Here is a 14,683-nt window from a genome sequence, read left to right as displayed (position 1 = left end):
GCAATTCAGATTTGATTTTTTAAAATTAGATTTCAAGAATTTATTATATATATTGTCACAATAATAAACATATTTTCCTTAAAACATCTAATGTAATTTCACTAGTCATGGATCACAAAAGGAAATGAACATCAATTTTATTGGTTCTAAAGAATACAAATATGTAATGTTATACTACTATACTATAATTCCTCTACTTTTAAATAAATAAAATCTGAATTGATGAATTGTATACAATCTTGTTTATGTAAATATTATAATAGGACATGTAGGAGTGCTAAATGCTTCGACTTATAAACGGTTGTCACAGCAATCAGTATTCATTTTGTGTTACAATTTTTTTTTGGATAATTACAGTCAAACCTGAAAAAATGAGGGCTGATGGGATTGAAAAGATAGAGAAGAAAAGTCTTTTTTTTTTCTTTCTCACTCACTGTTTGTGTCTATCACATTTATATAAGTCTATAAAAATCCTGCAAATGTGAATATGACTCAATGCATTTACAATAATTAAATATTCTCTCTTACTCAGGTTAGACTGTATAACATTAGACCATGTTTTAGAGACAATGATTGAACATTAATCTTTTTGTTTAGATTGTCTGAACTTGAAGCAAGATATAATGACCATTGGCGAAGCTGGAGATTCATTTGATGGGATTGTACATGTTTGTCATGTTTGTAGGGTTGACGAGCAAAAAAAAGATTTTTGAACTATTAAGGCAAACTTAGGATCGTTCATGGAGGTTCAATGGTCAAAACTGACTGCGTACGTTATGTATCATAAGAGGCTGTAGTTCCAGTCTATATACACAGCCCACTCTTGCTACGCTCATGTTACAGTGTCTAATTGTAAGAATTTATTAAGGATTTATTCAATTATTCGAAATTTAGGCGTTATAAGTACGGAACAGACTGGATAAACACAGCGCCATTTACGTAAATTTTACGATTCGACTGTATACAAGAAAAGCCGAAATAGTTTTAGGCTGATGACACTCGTAAATAATACCATTTTTATTGCCTGTCTCCTAACATCGTCCACAGATAGTAATAAGATTGATAACATAGATCAAGTAAAAAAATTGGTAATGAGATTGTATAATAGTGTGATGCGATCTTCGATCGGTAAAACAATTTAAATGTATTTAAAAACGTATTTACTAATATTTCCACGACACTGATTTCTCGTAGAGCGGACATTTCAACTTTCATTTATAATATGTAATTGTATAGGTTCTTAAACACAACTACCTCAGAAATTGGCAGACGAATCGAGAAATAATGATGATAGTTGGATTTATTATTCCATGACAACGTAGTGTCGCCAAAGTTAGTCGTGAAATCTTAAAATTGACATTTAGGAAATGTATCACTTGAAATCTTTGGTGGAAATAATTGGATAAGCAATATGTTTGGATTCTAATGAATAAACAAATTTTGTCACAAATGGTTTTTCTAATTAAGCTTTTTGTTCCCACTATTTCACTTACGCCGTTTTGATACTAGTTCCTAGCTTCCTCTGTCACCCTATTAAGGTTGATGCGTACACTAAGGCTATTTAATAAGAATTTTCGTCCAAATCGGTTCAGCATACATCTAGCGAAAATGTAGAAAAATTAAGCGTGATTCAAATAGTTGCATTATTCATATCCTTTTCTGCATTATCAGACAAAATATCTGTATCATATTACTTACGTAGGAGAACGTCTGGAGATTTTTTTTTATCAACGCATCATAAGTGATATATATTATAGGGCACACGATAATTTTTTGATATTTCATAAGACAACTAAAAATTTTTTGGGAGGGGGGAGTCTATTTTTATAACATGAAAGGTAAAGAAGACAACTGATGCAGAATTCAATAATTTAATAATAATAATTCGTATATATACACATAAAATAAATTCACTAAATTAATTGCAAAAAGAATCTATTGATAATAGTAAATAATTAGGCCAATTTAAGACATTCCAGAACATTCGGTATTGTATCACTCTTGTGTTTGCACAACATTCTCAGTAAATTTAGTTTCTTTTCATTAGTTTTAGACGATTCCAACTCGTATAGTGTGCAGAGATTTATAAGAAGGCTTTCATTGAGGCCTCGTTCTGGATCAGAGTTTATTGCCTTCTGGAGTACTGCGATGGCTTCTTTTAGACGTCCCATGTAGAGGAGACAGACTGATAGGTTGTTTGCGACCTGTCAAGTACATTTTGGATATACATTTAAGTATTATTAGTTTACAGGGTGAGAGCTGAGGTAGTTACAGCAGGAAATTTCCTGCTCAAAACATGGAGCAGGCCGACTGGGGTAGTACTTCGACCTTACAGAAGATCACAGCTAAATAATACTCTTTTCAAGCAGTGTTGTGTTCCTGTTGCTGAGTAAGGTGACCAGAGCTCCTGGAAGGAATTGGGGGTAGGGTCGGCAATGCGCTTGCAATGCTTCTGGTGTTGCAGGCGCGTACCATCAGGTGGGCCGTAAAGCTTATTTGCCGACCCAGTTGTATAAAAAAAAGTACTTCTGTGTCGGAGGTCTAGAAATAGACCATATACAAATAGAGACACCCAAATCATTGCCAACATATGTATGGTTTATACAAATAAGTGTCAGGAGTGGACCATCACCTCGTCTTTTTGTGCACTACGTTCCCTATGGAAAAAATCGTAAAAACCTAATAAAAACATAGACAAATGCAGACCAATTTCTCAATACCGAGTTACGAGAGGCGATGATATCTGTTTTATAAGATTTTATGTGATTTTGTCCATAGGGAAAACGTCGTTATACAAGTTCTTTCTTACATTTATTAGAGGGAAGGCAAGTTTTCTTAAAATGGTGGATTTGTGTATAATTGAAAACATGGGTAGACAAATCAAAAAAATTGACAGATATTTACACAAAACGTACGTAGTATTTATAGCGTTATTTTATACACATCCCAGTTGACAGAACACAAAACATCTAACTCGAGCTAGTTGCAAAATGGTTTTCAGGCGCTTGAGTCAAAATTTTATATTATGTCCTGTGTTGAGGAAAAACATTTAATTTTATGATGCAATTTTATAGACTGAATCAATTAAACATAATGATATATGAATTTTCATCAAGTCTACAAGTTGTGTAATCCAATCCCAGTGGACGTAGCAAATCAACCAATCAACCGAATCTTCCAAAGAAAGTGAGACTTGTCGAGAAGTGGAAGAAATTTCAGAACGATTGCAACAATTTGACTAATTTTTATTATTGCTGTTTACATTATTGTCAAGACCATATTTGTTTATAAAAAAAATATACTTTTTTCTAGTTTTTCATAATTACCATGATATTCGTCGGTTCCTGGTCAGCTGCTTTCGCGAAGTTGTTGTAAGCGTCTTGATACTTGCCGTGTGCTATGTCTATTAAACCGAGATCGACATACTCTCGTACATCTGGCGTGGGACATCTGAAATAATAGTTTGCTTTAAGGACTTAGGTATATTTTAACTGAGTAGGGAACAGCAGGAAATGTCCGGCTCAAAATATGGAGCAGCCCAACTTGCGTAGTACCTTGACCTTACAGAAGACCGCAACTAAATAATACTGCTTTTAAGCAGTATTGTGTTCCTGTTGGTGAGTAAGGTGACCAGAGCTCCTGGGGGGATTGGGGATAGGGTCAGCAGCGCCCTTCCGATACTTCTGGTGTTGCAGGCGTCTATGAGCTACTGTAATCGCTAACAATCAGGTGAGCCGTACGCTTGTTTGCCGACCTATATAGTTATATAAAAATGAAAAAAAAAGTACAATATCTGCCGTCTTTAAGCTAAAAAGTAGTCTTACTCACACTCACTTTCACTTCAGCCTATCGCAGTCCACTGCTGGACATAGGCCTCCCCAAGTTCGCGCCACACATCCCGGTCTTCCGCAATCCTCATCCAGCCTACACCGGCAATTTTACGTAGATCGTCGGTCCAACGGGCCGGAGGACGTCCCACACTGCGTTTGCCAAGACGCGGTCTCCACTCTAGGACCCGTCTACTCCAACGGCCATCGGTCCTGCGACACAGATGACCAGCCCACTGCCACTTCAACTTGCTAATTCTGTGGGCTATGTCGGTTACCTTCGTTCTCTCGCGGATAGTCTCATTTCTAATCCTGTCTTTGAGAGAGACCCCAAGCATAGCCCGTTCCATTGAACGTTGAGCGACTTTAAACTTGTGGACCAGTCCCTTGGTCAGTGTCCACGTCTCGGCTCCGTATGATAACACAGGCAGGACGCATTGCTCGAAAACTTTTGTCTTCAAGCATTGCGGAATCTTCGAAGTGAAGACTCGACGGAGTCTGCCAAACGCCGCCCAGCCCAACCGAATCCTCCTATCGGCCTCCTTCTCGAAGTTGTTGCGGCCTAGTTGGATAGTATGGCCTAGGTAAATATAATCCTGAACAACTTCGAGAAGGGTACCATCGACCGATACCGGTATCGGTATGACTTGGTTGTTAAACATAACTTTCGTCTTATCCAAGTTCATACAGAGACCGACACGTCGGGAGGACTCGTTTAGGCCGGCCAGCATTTGGCCTAACTCATCCAGCGTCTCCGCAAAGATGACAATATCGTCGGCGAAACGAAGGTGAGAGATGAATTCACCGTTGACGTTGATGCCCCGTTCCCCCCAATCCAAGGTCTTAAAAACATCCTCTAGCGCAGTGGTAAACAGTTTCGGTGATATTACATCCCCCTGTCTTACCCCGCGCCGGAGGGAAATAGGTCTTGTTCTTTGGTCATTGACATGAACGGTCATCGTCGCCGCGTCGTACATAGATTTTAGTACCTCGATATATCGCCAGTCGATATGACATCTCTGCAGAGAGTCCAGGACAGCCCAGGTCTCGACGGAGTCGAAGGCTTTCTCGTAGTCCACAAATGCCATACACAGCGGTTGATTATATTCTTCCGTCTTTTGGATAATCTGCCGAACAGTATGGATGTGGTCCACGGTGCTGTAGCCATTTCGAAACCCAGCCTGCTCTGGTGGTTGGAATTCGTCGAGTCTTCTGGCGAGACGATTCGTAACAACCCTCGAAAACAGCTTATAGATGTGGCTCAGAAGTGAGATCGGTCAGTAATTCTTTAACAGAGACTTATCGCCTCTCTTAAAGAACAGCACCACCACACTCCTGGACCACGCCTCCGGCGTGGTACCTCGGTGGATGACGGCGTTGAATAGTCTTGCCAAGGCTTTCAGGACAGGTCGCCCTGCGGCTTTAAGGAGTTCAGTGGTAACTCCGTCATCCCCCGGGGCCCTTCCGTTTTTAAGCTGCCCGAGCGCTGCACTAATCTCATCCTCTTCGAAGTCCGGGATACACTCCGAATAATGGCGCAACAATGGTACCCGTGGATCTTCGGTGTCCCAAGTCGCAGGCTTGCGTGCGCTCGACGAGTACAGCTGTCCATAAAAATTCTCAACCTCTTCTCGGACCTGAGGGCGAGAGCAGACGGTTCTGCCATCTGCTGTTTTAAGCTTCGCAAGAAGGCTTCTCCCCAATGGTCTTTGGAAAACTTTGGACCCCCTATTCTGCTCAATCAGTCTTACTCAAAAAGGCTAAAATTAATTTTCGGTATACGTTTCTGGTGTATGGGTTGCTATTAATAATCTAATAGTAGTCATAATAATATGCAGTAAAACTGAGTGTTGGATCAAGTTCCTTTCATTTACCTAGATCAAGAAGAGGCTTATGGCCAGCAATGGTATACTACAAGCTAAATCAATCATAATAGTACATCAAATGTATTCTTCATTATACGTAAGAATAGCGAAATCATCTGTACTCTCTCTCTGCATAATTGAAAGACAAAACTAAAATTAATGACAAACACCAACTTTGTAAACATTTCGTAGCAGAAACACATTTTTTATAAACATGTTTTTTTTTCGGGTTTATTTTAAAGTATGAAAATATCGCTCTGGTGTAGTGCTGTACCGTGTATGCGCTAAAACACCGGCGATTCTGGGTTCGATATCCGGTCGGGTGGGTATAAATTACAAATGTTTCTGTCCGGTCTGGATGTCACCACCGGGTCTCGAGACACGTTACACGTTCGTCATAAGTCCGCCAACCCGTATTGGAGCAGCGTGGTGGATTAAGCTCTGATCCTTTTCCTACATGGGGAAAGATGCCTATGTCCAGCAGTGGGATGTTACAAGCTGAATCATTATCATACTAAATACTTACAGACTATGCCTAAGTTCTTGCGCCATACTACACTGTTCGGTCGCAGCGCGGACGTTTCCCGCCAAAAGTGACACTCGACATATCGCACTTTGTAAAGCTCGCCTTTGTTGTACTGAACCCGATTCCGCAAGCGATGACAGAATCTTTGTTGCTAGACGGTAGTCCTGCAAAGGAAAATATTATTATAGGCAGTGCTGCAGTAGTCTTGGTACTAACCGAAAATTTACCAAAACTTTCTTATTAAACTTTTGAAACTTCTTTTAAGTGAACTTTTTTTTTCTTTTATTGATTTTAGGGACTTTTGTCCTACAAGGACACGCCAGTCCCATTATAACTCAACTTAAGTGAACTTTTATTTGTTTATATATAGTAATGCATAGAGCATGAAAAAGAAAAAGTAACCATAGTCGTAAATAATTATCTTAATTATTTACCTACATAAATATATATGTATATATAGGTATATGTATCTCTCACGGTCAGTTTGGACTCACCATCGAATTAGAGAAAATAAGCTTTAGTTCGCAATTTGAAACATGCAGTGTTGAAAATAATACGCCTCAACGTTTTGAAAATAAAAGTGTAAATAAAAAAAGACATGGGCACTTAAGAGCTCATGGATGTTAAAATTTATACTTAAAAAAAAGGGGGGGAACATATCCGCCTACCTGCGTTGGAGCAGTGTGGTGGATTAAGCTCTGATCTGTCTCCTACATGGGGAAAGAGTCTCATGAGCCCAGCAGTGGGATATTACAGACTGAAGAGAAGTCTACAATAAAGTATATTTGTACCTTTAAAGCAATAGCACAGTTGATGATCGAGTGTAACACTCTTGTCTGCCTACTTGTCCACAGGCGTAGGGATTCGGTTTGATCTTCCGCTGTTATGGTTGATGTACCATCCTCTGTTCTACTCTCTTTGAGGTTAGCTATCATCTGTATGAGTAAATAGTCACAATATTAGTTATAATCTTTTTTTCTTGTATTTACACACATTCAGTAATCTTGTAATATTTTACATTATTTGGGTCCTGTTAGGGAGTTAAGTTTGTCGTCATTAATTTTTATACATTTTATATGTATCCGAGAATATAAATAGAAATCTTATAACTAACAGTTTAACAGGACAGCCGAAAACGTTTAAAGTTATTTACCTGCTCAATAACGCTTAACATAGCGTACAGTCTGTCCATAGCCTCCTCCGGTTTGTTCACGTGCATCGGTAGCTCTGCTATCAATAAACGCAACGAGAACGGAACTAGGGAACCGGTTCGATTCTCGTACGAATCTGGATAGAACTGAAAAGTATGGAGACCAGAAAAATTATTACTAGCCAAAATAATGACATTGTTACAAATAAGTGTTTGTTCTCAAAAATTTAAAAAAAAAAAAAAAACAATTTCAAATTATATCGACAAATATAGTACAATGCACAATTATGGGGTATAACAAGCATATGAGTTCGATTTAAAAAAAAATCATCAAAATCAGTACAATAAGTAGCTATGAGGTAAAACAAAAATAAAGTTGAATCAGTGGCGTAGCGTAGTGGGGGCGGGGGGGGCGGCCCGCCCCGGGCGGCACTTTTTAGGGGGCGGCAAAATTGAACAACAGTTAAATAATAAAAACAATTAGTAAATACTAGCGGCCCGGTACGTGCTTCGCTACGTATAAAGTGAAATAATAAAAAAAATTACATCAAATTCATTTATTAATACAAAAAAAAAAAAAAAATTAATTGCTAGGCTATTTTAAAACTTAATCCAAAACATTTGGATAAACAGTATTTTTTGTTTTTCCATTTTGAGAAGCAATAGTCGAAGACTTTTTCGTAGTCCACAAATGCCATACACAGCGGCTGATTATATTCTTCTGTCTTTTGTATAATCTACCGAACAGTATGGATGTGGTCTACAGTGCTGTAGTCATTTTGAAACCCCGCTGCTCCGGTAGTTGGAATTCGTCGAGTCTTCTAGCGAGACGATTCGTAATAACACTCGAAAACAGCTTATAGATATGGCTCAGAAGTGAGATCGATGTGTAATTCTTTGACAGAGACTTGTCACCTCTCTTAAAGAACAGCACCAAACACACTACTGGACCACACCTCTGGCGTGGTACCTCGGTGGGTGACGCCGTGAAAGAGTCTCGCCAAGACTTTTAGGGCAGGTCGCCCTGTGGCTTTAAGTAGCTCAGTCGTAACTACGTTATCCCTATTCTGCTCAATCAGAGTAGCAATCTCTCTCGTATTTGAGCAGTGGAGGTCTTGGCATACAAGTTTTCGTATCTTCTTGGAAAGTGCCCTCTGTTCTGGCGAAGCTGCTTGAGCAGTGAGCAACTCGCGCCTTCGCCACATTAAATCCAAGGCTTCGGAAGAGAGTTGGACTGCTTTGTTGACTTCGTCGGCGGAAAGTGCCTACGACCTAGTGTACACACCGTCTTCACCACGTTGTCGGTCATCTCTTCCACGTTGCCAGTAGTTTCCAGCGAATCGAATCGGTTTTGAAGTTCCCATTGAAACTGCTCGGAGCCACATAGTAATTGGGGCAGCGTACGTCGGAGAGTAGATTTCACTAAGCGGGCCCGCTCTTTTCGGAGGTATATATTTAAAGTGTTCCGCAATAGCCAGTGGTTACTGCCAGTGTTAAACCAATTAACCAAGGAGACATCTCTGAATATATGCCTTTTATCCGCTATGATGAATCTATCTCGTTCCTCATCATAGTGTTGGGGCTTTGCCATGTACACCGCCTTTGGGGCTTCTTCTCAAAAAATTGAATTCATCAAGAAGAGCCCCTCTGACTCGTAGTAGTTGACGAGCATCTGCCTCCTGCGATTCCTGTGCCACTACCCGTGTGGTCCGATCCTCGATTCGTCGCGGTCTTGTATTCCCACTTTAGCGTTGAAGTCTCCCATAACAACGTTGTAAAAGGCCGAAGTAGTCCCATGCATGGCCCTAGTAATATCGTCATACAAGGCTTCGACTTCATTGTCAGATTGTGCTGAGGTCGGCGCATAGAGCTGTATCACTTCTAGGGAGTACCTGTCAGTGAGTTTAAGTACAAGGTACGCTACCCGGTTCGACACATTGCTGACTTCCACAACGTTGTTAGTGAGAGTCTTGTGGACCAGAAAATCGACGCCACCTTGGGAAAGCCCATCACCTTCACGGAAGCAGAACAAGTGCCTGGAGTCCAGGATCATCGTGTCTTCGCCCTCTCTTCAAACTTCAGACAACCCCAGTATACTTAAGTTTAAGTTTAAGACTCGATTTTACTTCCAGTTCGGTAAGGTTGTGGTCCAGCCATAACATGCCTCCATTATACGTAACCGGTACGTAGTACCTGTAGTTTTGAGTGGCAGCCTCCCGTATCCCGGTGATCCTCAGCACCCTCCGCCCCACCGTTACCGCGGCCGCTGCTGTAGCCGGGAATAGTGGGACTACCGAGAAATGAGGGCCAAAAATTCTACCGCGAACTCATAAGGATTTTTGCCCATAGTCACTACGCTGGGCAGGCGGGTTAGTGACCGCAGGGCTAGCTTTGTCGCACCGAAGACGCTACTGCTCGTCTTCGGTTGTGTATTTAAAAAGCTAGCTGTAGGATGGCTATACCGCCATCGGTCGGCTTCACTAGTTCCACAGTGGTATTGGAACTTTGCTATTTCATATTATTAACTAGCTGACCCGGCAAACGTTGTTTTGCCAATAAACTATCTACTATAATATAAGTGTGCAGGGATTTACTTATAAACGAAAGCGTTGTAGACAATGAAAGTATGCTTTATTTACTAGAAAAATTAAAATAATACGTATAACAGTCACTACTACGATCGGTACACAAATAAAACCAAAAAAAAAACAATGGCCGAAAACAGTATAGTGAGTAAGATAGGAGACCGGCTTTATTCTCATCCCCGTGATGTTTGCTGGATGAGAGGTGACAACGTAATGTAGACATCTAGCGGGGATAACTGATCGATTGATAGTTATCGACCGGCGAAGGCAGAAGATCAAATTGAATTAAGAAAAAAATCACAATTAAAGGAAATTATTAAAAATAATAAAAAATAAAAATTGCGATGGAAAAATAGGGCTTGATCGTAGAAAGGTTGAAAATTAAGAGTAATATAATTTTTTTTTATTCTAAGTCATGATAAAATAAATATAAAAATCCTGCCAAAAAAAAAATAAAGTTTATAATTAACAAATTATAAACTTTATTTTTTCCCTTAGTCACCTCTTACGACACCCACGGGATGAAAGGGTGTGGCTAAATTCTATATGTCGTAGCCACTCAGCTAAGTAAGTTTTAGTATACTTTAAATTGAAATACCTAAATAAGGGGGCGGCAAAATTTTCTTTCGCCCCGGGCGGCCGACAACCACGCTACGCCACTGAGTTGAATTGAAGACTTCATTTTTTGAATTTGGTTAAAAATGAAATACAGTCTTTAAGGTCAACTACAATAATATGAATAGTTTATCACAAAAGGTATAAAAAAATATACAAACTACTGATTGTTTTCAAAGTTAAATTTAAAAAAAATAACATAAGTACTTCATACATTAAAAAAAAAAAATCTGGACCTCTTTGTAAATACAGTACAAAGGTAGCAATAGAATAATTTTATACCTGATAAAACATATCCGGCTTGTTAAAATCACCAAATGGCTCGGCTTCTTTCAACAGCGGTTCATACAACCTTATCCGGCACATTACTGCGAATCTTGTCAGCCAGAGCTGCAGAGATCTCGGCGTGTGTTTTGTTGGTCTGTGCATACGACCCGCACCTGTCAAGTGTTGCTATTTTAAAATATAAATATGTCTTTGTATTTTTTTTTTGTTCAAATTAATTTACAAAAAAAAATCATAATAGGTTTTTTTTAATATAAAGGTGTCAAAGAAGCTATGGTCTGACTGATGCTAAGCGAATACCGTAGCTTATAGTCTGAGTGCTCAGATACTAGCTGCATTGCAAACGTGATGCATACCACAAAACCCCTTCCTCGGAGCTCTGACTACCTTACCCACCAGGATCACAACACTACTTGAGACTGAGAGCAGTGTCATTTAGCTGTGAAACTTTCAAATAAAAAAAAAAGTTGGTTTGCAAAACTGACATATTGAGTATTCGTTAAATATTACACAATACATCAATGATTAATAGTAAGTTTTTGACTTTTTGACTAAGACTAAATGCTCTAAGTAAACACTTTTGTAATAAAACAAAATATTTAGTAAGAATTCATTTTAATTAATAGTTTTCTTTTATTATATTAACAACATCCACTGACTCTTAGTTGCCCATTCGATTTGAACTACATAAAACATTAGTTTTATTATCGGCGTGCGTTTTAGTTTAGTTTTTTGTTTTTGCGTTTTTAACAGTTTAACTTCAGACCAGCAGCTCTAAAACTGTCCAGAATTGCTAAAATGGACCGAGAATGACACTTTTTGCTGTTATAAAACAATAGCTTTCAATAGTGCTAAAATAGCGCAGATGATTTCGCCTATGTCACGTAGAATATAGCAGCTTTTAGCTAAGTAATAACTAGCTAAAGCGGCAAAGTTCATACCGTATATTTTTTAATGTTCATTTACACATGATTTACACAAATTTTGTACTGATCTAACGAACACATAAAAAAAAAACCGAACTATTCAGTTCCATGCAGTCGCTTGTAAGTTACGCGTAGACACATGTCAGTGCTTCATTATTATCAATACAGATACATTTAATTGTTTTCACAATTGCCAATAAAGCGTGTATTTAGTTTATCTAAATGATTTATTTTACGCGTAATTGGTTACAAAATAATTATAAACATCAAAATATTTTCACAACTACCCGCATGATGATAATAAATTTCAGTTACCGTCTTTCATAATAGATGGCACTTTTCATTGCATTATAATTTTTCAATCGCGCTAACGTTCTTTCATCTGTGATTATTAAAGTTACGTACGAAAATTATGTCCGTATGGTTACACTGATTATTAATTTTTATCTCGAAACGGCTGCAATTGGTCGACAAATTGCAGCTTTAAATACTCTTAAGGATACTTTGTAGATAAATTAATTCATAATAATTATCATACGTGGGTGTAATTAAAAAGACTTATCTTTAAAACTTATTTGTTTTATTTAATAAAACTTAATAGATTGACTACGCGTCTACGCGTTTCTATTGCCGTTTTTTTTTTTATTTAGATAGATTTTTTTAAGTGATACTTCTTTTGTTAGGAAAAAATGATGTGAGTAAATTTTTACGATGCCGGAAGATAGCTAGTCAACGAAGAAGAAGTTAGCAACGTGAAGTTAGCTAACCAATGAAGTATAACTTCATACGAGCGTACATAAGTAGGTACTTTTATTATTGTTTGTATGTACGAGTGCAAAATTTTAAAATTTATTTAGTACAAATTAGGATAAAATTTAGTTAGTAAGCAATCAAAAATTTCAAAAATTCCATTAGTCATTGTTGACTTCAAACATGGGCAAAATCTCAAAAGTAAATCTTAATCTAGTATAATTCAAACTTACCCTGTCCAGCAGCGCTAATCAACGTAGCGGTCAGATTAATAGCAGACCTCAAGTAGCCCGTACGCAGTAGTTCTCTCAAGCCGGCTTCGTCTCTACTGACATGGTCTGCCCGGACAACACCGTGGACACCCGCTGAACTAACTCCGAGGTATTTCACTGCTACCTCTTGAAGAGCATCTGCCTTAGAATATTAATAAAATAATAGTACCATCTACACTGCTATAGAAGTACCCGTGAAAGTTGCACCCGTGATGGAGAAAATGAGCAATAGGTTAGTGTGGTATGGGCATGTAATGAGGAGGGATGAACGCTATGTTGGTAAAAGAATGTTAGGGATGAATGTCGAAGGACGAAGAGCGATCGGCAGATCAAAAAGAGATGGATGAATTGTGTGAGTGAGGATATGAGAAAGAAAGGAGTAAGCGCTGAAGTGACAAATAATATAGAGGAATGGAAGAGGAAAACATGTTGTGCCGACCCTACATAAGTGGGATAAGGGCAGGGAGATAATGAGTACCATCTATACTAGTTTAATAAAGCTGGAAAGTTTGTTTGAATGCGCTAATCTCAGGAACTGCTAGTTGGAATTGAAAAATTCTTTTTGTTTTGAATAGTCTATTTACCGAGGAAGGGAATGCTATAGGCTATATAATATTGTAGTAGTAGTGGCATAGCTAGTATAATATATATTTACAAAATCATGGTTGCCGTAAGTTGGTTGGCAGTCTGAATCTGTGGCAGTTTCACAATTGCTATAATTAACTTTTCAACAAAAAAAGGAATAATAAAGAACCCCTTACTATTAAATTCCTAAAAAAAGTGCATGCTCATTATACCTTTACAAATATGTGTTTATTGACGATTTTATGAAGGTTAAAGTGTGGCTTTTATGGCAAAAAACAAAAATATTGTTCAGTTTCACGTTTGTTTTCTTTTGGCATATTTTTGTGTTTGTTTTCCAGTTAATTACGACTTCTTTTAAATTATTTTAAGTATACATATACAAACTCACCAATTCTTCCTCAAGTACCAATCCTGGCATTGTTAGAACTTCTCTTTCAGGGAAAAATGAACCTTTTGGAGAAGACTGAGCCTAAAACAGGCATAACATTGATAAAAATAAGGAAAAAATCTTGAAAAATGTTAGAAATTTTACCAATTTTTTTTACATTTATTTACTTATTTTAAGATTTTATACCTAACTATATCAAACAAAACTAAAAAAAACCTTCAATAAAGTTTTCTTAGCTTCCTCATTAGGTATCCATGCATCTCGCCGTCTATCAGCTTCTTTGTCTACTGGTTGGTTCTAGGGAAAAAAAAAACATATAAATGATAATTATTTTATTAATTGAGTTTTTTTTTATTACATGTTTTAAATTCAGCAAATGATTGTTCTGATTTGTTTTAGTGACTAGTAATATTACTCATTTTTGAAAAGAAAATCATACAAGAAAATAATCTAGACCGACGCCACCTTGGAAAAGTCCATCGCCTTCACAGAAGTGCCTAATATTCAGAATTCTCTCCAGTCTGTGTATTTATGTGTGGATTGGTTATCCTGCCGCTTAATAATTTCAATGTGTATTTATTACCAACCGATTACTCAATATTATTAAGTAGATGTGTATTATTTCTAGTTTAGAGGGAAATTGCTCAAACAAAAAGTTCAACTAAAGCTATAGCTACTTACTTTGAGACTCAGTCCATCCATAGCGTCAGAAAGCACAGACGCTGAAATTGTACTAGTTTTTCTGCTAGGAATTTGTGGTTCTGGTCCTATTGTATCGAAGAATGTTGATGGGTCTGGTAAACTAGCTGCTGGAATAGCCGTAGAGGCACTCACAGTGGGGACAACATTGGTAAAAGTCATCTCTTGGGGCATCTTATTTTGTATGAAAGATTTAGTCATATTCTGTGT

The 14,683-nt window shown here is 38.0% G+C and overlaps 1 protein-coding gene and 1 long non-coding RNA gene across 2 annotated transcripts in view; one reads left to right on the top strand and one right to left on the bottom strand.

The window, feature by feature from the left end:
* Window positions 1-3,570, top strand: part of LOC123665412 — a 19,353-nt gene extending 15,783 nt beyond the window's left edge. Inside the window, exon 3 of the long non-coding RNA XR_006745030.1 lies at window positions 3,481-3,570. This is a non-coding gene — a long non-coding RNA (uncharacterized LOC123665412). The remainder of the gene's footprint in view (window positions 1-3,480) is intronic.
* LOC123665411 (trafficking protein particle complex subunit 12) lies at window positions 1,858-14,683 on the bottom strand. Its single transcript, XM_045599724.1, has 10 exons — window positions 14,456-14,683; window positions 13,991-14,071; window positions 13,775-13,855; window positions 12,763-12,943; window positions 10,851-11,008; window positions 7,372-7,515; window positions 7,010-7,153; window positions 6,219-6,382; window positions 3,327-3,450; window positions 1,858-2,204 (listed from the first exon to the last, which is right to left on the bottom strand). The coding sequence occupies exons 1-10, from the start codon at window positions 14,672-14,674 to the stop codon at window positions 1,956-1,958; spliced, it is 1,545 nt and encodes a 514-aa protein (XP_045455680.1). The 5' UTR covers window positions 14,675-14,683; the 3' UTR covers window positions 1,858-1,955.

Source organism: Melitaea cinxia, chromosome 24 (genome assembly GCF_905220565.1).
Source record: "Melitaea cinxia chromosome 24, ilMelCinx1.1, whole genome shotgun sequence".
Lineage (NCBI taxonomy): Eukaryota > Metazoa > Arthropoda > Insecta > Lepidoptera > Nymphalidae > Melitaea > Melitaea cinxia.
This window is presented reverse-complemented; position numbering and strand designations above follow the sequence as displayed.

What these genes read in the sequence shown, in the direction of transcription:
- LOC123665411 (XM_045599724.1), bottom strand. Translation starts at nt 14,674, where the DNA reads ATGACTAAATCTTTCATACAAAATAAGATGCCCCAAGAGATGACTTTT. An exon ending in TGGTACTTGAGGAAGAATTG is followed by an intron (nt 12,944 to 13,774) that starts GTGAGTTTGTAT and finishes TAATATTCTAAG; the next exon opens with GCAGATGCTCTTCAAGAGGT. An exon ending in CAAGAACTTAGGCATAGTCT is followed by an intron (nt 3,451 to 6,218) that starts GTAAGTATTTAG and finishes CTATTATTTCAG; the next exon opens with ATGTCCCACGCCAGATGTAC.